Raw genomic sequence first — 8,778 nt, forward strand, 5'->3', positions numbered from 1 at the left:
GTCATCTCCGTCTACCTGTCCAACCGCGCCTGGGACGCCGTCGACCCCTCAGGCCACCTCTGCGCCTTCTTCGGCTTCAGCATGACCATCTTCGGCCTCTGCCCACTCTTCATAGCCAGCGCCATGGCTGTGGAGAGGACGCTGGCCATCCGCGCACCCCACTGGTATGCCAGCCACATGAAGACACGGGTGACGAAGATGGTGCTCGTCGGCATCTGGCTGTCCGTGTTCGCCTTCGCCCTCCTGCCCATCGTCGGCCTGGGCCAGTACACGCTGCAGTGGCCCGGCACCTGGTGCTTCATCAGCACCGGCGACAGCCAGCTCACCGGGAGCCTCTTCTTCGCCTCCACCTTCGCCATCCTGGGGCTCCTCTCCCTCGTGGTGACAGTGGCGTGCAACCTGGCCACCATCGAGGCCTTGGTGTCTCGTTGTCGGACCAAAGCAACTGCGTCACGCTCCAGCAAGCAGTGGGGGCGAATCGCCATAGAGACACTGATCCAGCTCTTGGGGATCATGTGTGTCCTCTCGGCCTGCTGGTCACCGCTGCTGGTAGGTCGCCTTGCTGCCCGCCATGGGTTGACCCCAGGCTGCTCCCTCCGTCCCGCAGCGCAGGAGGCAGGCAGGCCCCAAGAGCCTGGGCAGGGCGGGAGGCACCGGTGGGTCAGGTTCCTCCTGGACAGCATGGCTGTGCACGGCCTCTGGGGAAAGAAAGCGGGGACGGGGCAGAGCCTGGGGGATGTCGGGTGTGGAGGGCTGGTAGGAGAGAAGCTGGGAGAGGTCCAAGAGAGGGGACAAAGTGCAGCGTATTTGGGAAACTAAGACCAAGGCACTGGAGTGAAAAGGAGGGATGATGAGGAAAACGAGAGTCTTGTACGGCGGAGAAAGGCGGGACGCGAGGAGACCTTACTGTGATGGAGCCTCGTGCTCATGGGAAACAACCATTTCAATTTTTTATTTGCTCCCACCTTGTAGCAAAACTTACTTCAGTGCTCTGTGAGAGAAGGTACGGCTTGTGACTTTGCGAGTGCCTTCTGGTTTTCAGCACATTGCTCACTGTATCTTATTTGCGGCAGCATTCTGGGCTTTTTGTTTCTAGTTTTTTTAAAGGACCCTTGCATTTTCTTCCACTATTTTGTTGCCCTCACTTATGCCCTTTCTTTCCTGTCAAACTGGAGTAAACCTCTCCTCATGAATTAGGAATGGAGGAGGCTGAATCCATGTCTCTCTCTGCCGTGTGAGACAAGGGTACACCGGGAGTCTGGTAGCCCGTCTAAAAAGGCCAGCTTATTCTGCTGCCAGAGGATAGTCTGATTTTTTTGAAAGTTTGTACTTGGGATCCATAAGCAGGAAAGGGCTGAAGCTAGCTATGGTAGTTTTGAAGTTACGTGAAAGGTCCTTTATGGCCGGCGAAGGATTTTTCTTCTTTCTTGTGCACAGAGAACTTGAGCTCTTGTAAATGGGTCTGTGACAAGAGGAATGGCTGACAAAGCTAACAGCTGATGGGGATGAGGTAAAAATAGAAAACAGATTAATTTTATTTAGTAATGTTATCCTTGTAAATTAATTAAAATGCCATCAAATCTCCAAAATAACCCCACGCCCAAAAAAACAAATCAGAGGCTGTCAGTTAACTTTCTCGAGATCATTAACAGCTTGTCATGAAAGTAAAATATAAAACCGCACTGAAAATTTAGTGAGAACTTGAGAGCAAAGAACAATGTTCTTACTTGAGAGCAAAGAATAATGCTCCTCAACCCCCAAGGAACATTAGATATGGTAAGTTAAACCAGGAGACTGCCCTGTCACTGTTTCTGGGTCCCTCTTGATTGCCTGCAGCCCCAGGCACATTGGCTAGCTGTTCGCATTGCTGGGGCACGTCCTGCTGGCCCGCTGACGTGTGCGCTTAAGTCCCAAGGGGAGATACTAGGATGTCTTTATTTCACAGGAGTTAACTGTTGCGTGCTTGTCCATAACTAAACAGATGAAAAAATGTATTAAATGAAGGAAGGACGTTTGCCGCTCAGCCCTTGCGTTCACAGTCCTTCCGTTGGGACGTAGGTTCTGCCCTGCCCTCCGCAGCCGAGGCGGCAGGACCCATGCTGCTCCGTCGCCCAGCCCAGGGGCGATGGGGCTATTGCACCCGAGGGTTCAACCAGCCTTGTAGCATCGAGAGAAAATCCCTGAGATGAGGGACACGTTTTCTCTTCCTTCAGATCCTGAGTACTCAGAAAAATCAGTGAGGATGCAGGGATGCCTCTTGGTGGTTTGCTTCCCATGGTATTTTTGCAGATTTAGCAGTCAGCAGTCAAACCGATACAGCTCTACTGAATGGATCTGTGGGAAGTGTTAATGGGATGAGCTCATGGAGCAGAGCCCAGGTCAGAGAGCCTGTTGTAAACAGCGCTGACACCTCCAGAAAACGCTCGGGGGGCTGGTAAGAGGGAGCAGGGCTTCTCGGAGGTTTGGCCATGGAAGGTGAACTGGCTCCCTGGCGAGGAGCCTGACGGTCCGAGCCAAAGGCAGGGCTGGTTGAAGAAATGCTGGTTGGCAACGCCTTTGCATGCGTTTCACGATCGTGTGGGGGACTGCTGCCCCACTGGGTGACACAGCCGTCATCCAGAGTGAGTCTGTAAACAGTTCGCTTCCCTGTGTGGCAGCAACCCTTGAAACACTTGATCTGTGGAGTTCTGCAAAACTTCTCTGTCTGGTCAGCGTATTCGCCAGTCTTGATATTCTCAAAATCAAGAGTCATGACTAAAGTCACATTTTTATACACAGACTTTAACTTTTTCTATACAACTACAAAGTACGAATTAGGAATAAGAGGCCAGATTTTTGGAAGAGTGACCATGGAGTCAAGTCAAATACAAGTGCATTTTCAGTGAAAGCCAGATTGTAGAACTCATTTAACCTATAGCTGCATCATTTAGCAGTTGTAAGAACCTTAGTTGAAACAGGAATCCAGGGATTTTCGTAGGAGATTTTTGGTTTTTTAAAAAAAGACATCTGAGGTTTATAACTGAGAACTAACAGATTCTGAGAACTAGTACTGTTAGGTAGACAATGCCCTTTTACACAGAGGTGGTTTTAGACTTTATCTGTTGATGAAAATGACAAAATCCAATGTGATTTAACAGAAAAGTGAAACTTCTGACCATAGGGGCTCTGCTCTAAATGGCGTAATGAAGTGTCCCACCTTTTCTTGATTTATGCTGGATTTGGTAGAAGAGAGGAAGTGCATACATAATGCAGGCATTGTCTCCTTATAGTGTGCACTCAGATCTTACTTGAGTTCAGCATGGAGAACCTGGGAAAACACTTAAATAAGTTACTGCTTTATCTTAAGTGGTTTCCAGTTCACGCTGATCTTCTATTTATTTCGGTGCTCAACTGTGGAGCATAACCATTGAACTAAACTGACAGCAGATTGAAATGAGTCAGAGGTAAAATAGAGGAAGCTATTCTTTGATTGCACAGAAACACCAGTGCGGCACAAACTGGAATTCTCATAATAATTCTTTTAGAGCTCCAGGCTACAAAATTATTCACTCACGGATTTGTTTCAAGGCTATTTAAAGTCAAAATGCTCAGGTATTCTGCTGTTTTTCCTATTTAAAAACTTCTCCTTAACCCTCCTGCCAGAAAGAAATGAAATTCTCGTTTACAGCTATTTTCATTAAATATATATTTGTAATATTTTTAGATGTGTAAAACATAGTTACAGAAAGCACCTTTACTTAGAGAGGAAAAAAGACAGTGACATCACTGAGCTGCAAGGAAAATAGATGGCTCCTTTTCTGTGAATCAGTAACTCTTCACATTAATGCTCCACTTCCATCTGAGGCTGAAATAGCCAACCGTTTCAAAAGTGCTCCAGAATACTGATCACTTCAGTTTGGCCAAAAGACTGGATTTTGCTAGACTGTATTTGTCTAGATAAGGTCACAACCAAGAGGTAAAAATTAGACCACATTTGCTGGACTCCCTCTAGACTGGACGGGACCTTGCCTATGAAACAACCCTGAAGAGTTCTTGTGAACTGTAATCAAAACACTGTAAAGACACCTCATAAAACGCATCTTGTCTTTGGCTGTAAGTTTGAAAACCTGAGCAGTGGAGGTTTAATGTGATTGTAAAACTACAATTCAATGGTAACAGTAGAGTTTTATCTAGTCTAATTGACTAACTACAGTTACCAACTATTTTACTATATGCATTTTGAGCCAAATTTTTTATTGGCATAAATTGTGTGGTTCCACTGACTTTATTCACCTGATGTCATTCCTCTACCTTTTGCAGTCTTAATTCATTTAGAAGACCAGTACAGGCCATGACAAACAACCTCTAAGGCTATCAAACAAATAAAATTTCCAGTAGAGCAATTGTTGGTCCAGCAAATATTCCAGTAAAGGAATATGATGTAATAAAAACAAAAATAAGCAGCAGTTGTCTGCTTGGGAACTATGTTTTATTAGCCTCATATTTTTGTAGCTCCATGGGTTCACTAACAGAAGAACAAGACGACAAGGTCTGCAAAACAAGGGTCATTGCAGAGTTCCCAAAAGACCAGCTAGAAGAGCTGATCTGCGAGAAAGTAATCCTAATACCAGGAACGACAAATGCGGCGTGGTTTCCATGGGCTGTAACGTGGGCACAGCACATTCACGTAATACTGCGGCTTTTTACAGCATGGGTTGTGCTGGACCCTGGTGGGCACGGGAGGCCGATGCTGCAGGCAGCGTGGACCGAGCTGGGACAGTGGCAGTGACAGTGAGAGTATCCTAAACAGCCGGAGGTGGTGGAAGAAGTGGTATGATTGTGGTTCTGTGGGTCTGGTGCACAACTGGCTCTTTGATGTGGTTTGGATCTGTATCTATCTGTATTTTTAAAAAGCTCTACAAATGGTTAATTATTTTAATTTTTATTTAAATTAATGCAGTAGATGGCATTAGTTTAGTTGCCTCAACTGCTTCTATTTAAAGAAACAAAAACAATTCTGCTTTGCTGTCCAAGCTGCCCTGCCTTCCAGACACATCTAAGTCTTTCCAAGGTCAACACATGATTATTGATCTGGCACCCGGAATATCCCTTTGAATGGAAAAATCCTCCCCCCATAGCCTCTGCTCCTGGTCACTCTTGCTATGACTGTCCCAGTTTCTGGGGACAGCAGCAGTCCAGATGTGACCTTTCTGGGTGACCCTCCACTCTGAAGACAGCCTTCCGTGGGAAAACCTTGGCTGGGATCACTCAGCTTCTGTTGCTGCTGGTGCGGGTTGTCTTGGTTCTTTCGAAAGGTTGAAGTCAAGAAGTTGGGGAGGGCTGTGAATAATCGGTTGTGAGTCTCGTCCCTCGGGCTGTTCCCCACGTTTTCAGGTCTGGCTGCCAGTTTATTTGGTGTATGGGACCACTGACCTTTGCAAAGACAGTGAATTAGAGGTGCGCCAGAGCCGTTGTGCATAGGCATCCATCTCCTCCACATACACGGTAGACACATCAAAATGTGTGGACCTACTGCATCTCAATTCTGCAAGACTTCCAGACAGTAAATTCAGATAGTCAAGGTCTTCAAGTCATGCCCAGAAGAGAACTGCAAGCAAAAAAAGGACCTGTGCAGGAAAAGTTCAGCGTTCGATAGCCCTCGCCTCGGAGTGGAGAGCGTGGCGCACGGGCCCTATCCCTGCGTCCCGAGTGCCGGGTCACTTCACACTGCCACGCCTCAGTGCGTGGTAGGACCCGGCACCCAGCGAGAAGGACGGCGTGCAGTTACCTGATGTACATTATGAAGCATGTCCCGTCCTCACATCAGCTCTGCCTTTTTCCTTGCACTCGAGAGCTTATTGTGCATCACAGCCAGGTGTAAGAGCACCACTGTTTCCCCGCTATACGGCCGATACGCACGTCGTGTGGCAGCATTTGTATGCTAAATGGCTGCTCAGAAGACTTTGATCCCCATGTTTATGAGCTCCTGGAAAAAACACTGCAATACAAAATTAATGTAGATTATCTGTAGAGAAGCAACTAAGTGCCTCTAAAGTGATGTATTTTTAACAGCTGTAGTTGATACAGAAAGCTCAGGAGAAAACTTTAGGCAGCAGATACCAACTAAACCATAGAAAATTATGTCTGCCTGACATCTTTCAAAATGTAATTCGTATTTCCCATGGTTATATATTGGTTCATGAGAGCATCACAACACCAGCTCCGGTGAGCTCTCACCAGCTTCAAAAACAAACAAACAAACAAACAAACAAACAACAAGCTTCTCACTGTTTTTACCTGAATAAGCAGCAGCCTGATAACAAAACCAGTGCTCCCATGGCTGGAGCACTGCACTGAAGATCCCACGCTGGGTTCTTTTTCCGTCACAGGTTTCCTATGCAGCCCGTAGCAGCCCTTGGCAGTGTCTTACCTTCCTAGTCTGTAACATGAGAATAAAGGTGTCCTTGTGTTTGGAGGCTCATGTCACTCATAGCTGTAAAGCATGCTTATGTCTTAATTTGGAATACGTGGACATACAAAGTATGGTTATTTTAGTTGATTGAATCATTGTAGTGCATTCTTCAGTTTATAAGTCTTTTAACGGTTGGACTTGATGATCTTGAAGGTCCTTTCCAACCTTAATGATACTGCGATTCTGTCATTCTGTACCGTACCAACAGCGCATACCTTCGCTAACATATTGATGATATTTTTTTAAAGGCAGAAATAAAACCGCTGACACTTTGAAACATGAGTGATAAAATTACCTCAGAGTACAGGCTTGGGAGTAAAGTATTAATCAAAGCTGCCTCGTCTTTGGCTTTTCGGAATATATGAGTGACTTTTGCAGTATCCATGGTTTGGCATCAATTAAGAGAAGCTGAGCAACGCTTAATGTCGTTACACGTGCCATCCACAGAATGCCCGTGGCGGGACCCCGACAGCCCCATGCTGCCTAGGCAGTATTGTAAATTAAGATGCTGCCACACCTGCTAGCGTTTAATCCCCAAAAAATCAACCTGCATGTAGCTTTTGGCTCCCAGGGCAGAGCCTGCTGATCTGTGCTGTGAGGTATGGAAGGCATCACTACGGAAACTTCTGCTTGTGTGAAACATTTTACAGTGTAAATAGTGTCTGTCGGTCATGCCAGTTGGGGTGCTGTGGGAAACTGTATTCACTGGGGGAGCTGAACTGAGGGGGGGGAAGGAGGAAATACAGGTCAGGTTAACCCAAAATGTAGTCTTTGGCTTTTGACAAAATAAAAAGGGGTTTTTTTTCTGTTGACTTAAAATGTTTTCTTGACTCCTAGCCCAAAACACCTTTATTAATCTTTTTCTTTCAATTTGTCTCAGTTCATAAGCAGAATAGTTTGCCTTGAAATCAAATACTAAAATGTAGAAGTCATACGATAAAACATCTTAGCTTTTAAAAAATGAAGACATTTTTGTATTTGAAATTCTTTTTTCTGACATTTACTGTTCATAACATAATTTTGAAGAGCTCTACTCATCAGGAGTTACTCAGCTGTTCCTTGTAATTGTGACAATAAGGTAGTGATAAAATGAGTCCCTTTAAGTCAATTTTGCAAGGTCAGTCATTTCCCTTTCTAGCCAGGACCATCTTGAACCTCTAGGATTTAGCACACAGCTTTCTGTTGTGTCTCAAGCAGGGAAGCAGTCTGTGCTGCTGCGTTTTAGCTGGAGATCTATAAATACATCTGACTGATAGCTGAAGGGCGTCGTGTTTATCACTCTCATTTTACACACACACAGAGACTGCGCTGCTCTCTCAATGCTTTACTTGTTTGCTGTGATCAGGGTTTGAATTGGATGAGGGAGGAAAAAAGATTTCTTGACAGGTTTTTGTCTCGAGGGATATCTGCATATAGTGATATACAGATACCAGTTTCTTCACACGTCACTTTTTCCTCCTAACTTTCCTTAGATAATGATGTTGAAGATGATCTTCAACCACACATCGTTTGAACACTGCAAAGGATTCTCCGGTGATGCCGAAAGCCCAGAACTGCACAAAGAATGCAATTTCTTCTTGACGGCTGTGCGTTTGGCCTCACTAAACCAGATACTGGATCCATGGGTTTACCTGCTACTCAGAAAGATCCTCCTCCAGAAGTTCTGTCAAGCAGCCAACGCCGTCTCCAAGTGCTCTAACAATGAGTGGAAAGAGAGATCAATCACCTTGTCAGAGGAAATCCGACGGACAGCGGCATGAAGGAACATTGATCCATCTGCATGGAAACTACTTCTGCCAACGAGTAGTTTTAAATCTTACTGTGAATCGGGGTATCTGTAAGATGTTAGCATCTGCATAAATAGCTGAAAATGGTGTTACTGAGTGGACTTACCGTGCCAAAAATTCTCAAGTACAGAAGAAGGAATTGGGTTTGTTTCTACATTCGTAACTGAGCTGCAGAACGTGACGTTTTGTGTGCCTGAAATAGAGTTTGGAGGGAATTTTCTTGCGTTAAGATAGAAAAAATGGGTTTTCCTATCAGAGGACACTTGGAACAGATTCAACAGATTAAATTACTGAACAGACCCACTCCTATATATATCTTAATACTAAGATTATCTATTTCAGAGAGACCTTCTTTCTCCTTTTTTCTGGAGGGAAATGCAAGAATTAAAGGAAGACAAAATTACGAGGCTTTACTTGTATTTCAGTGGCGTAAAACTGAAATGTTTGCGTTGTACCAGTGATGGTACATCATTCTCTTTCAGGAACTGAAGGTAGCACGAGTCTCATGACACATGGGTTTGTCCTGATAGCTACTCGTTC

At 45.2% G+C, this 8,778-nt stretch overlaps 1 protein-coding gene across 1 annotated transcript; it reads left to right on the forward strand.

Moving 5' to 3' along the window:
- Positions 1 to 6: 6 nt before the first annotated feature.
- PTGER3 (prostaglandin E receptor 3 (subtype EP3)) lies at positions 7 to 8,211 on the forward strand (the record flags this gene model as incomplete). Its single annotated transcript, XM_010284235.1, has 2 exons — positions 7 to 549; positions 7,924 to 8,211. Coding segments are annotated over 2 exons (831 nt in total), but the record flags the coding sequence as incomplete, so codon positions are not given.
- Between the last annotated feature and the right edge of the window lie 567 nt (positions 8,212 to 8,778).

The sequence above is a fragment of the Phaethon lepturus genome, unplaced genomic scaffold, assembly GCF_000687285.1.
Source record: "Phaethon lepturus isolate BGI_N335 unplaced genomic scaffold, ASM68728v1 scaffold34433, whole genome shotgun sequence".
Taxonomy (NCBI): Eukaryota; Metazoa; Chordata; class Aves; order Phaethontiformes; family Phaethontidae; genus Phaethon; species Phaethon lepturus.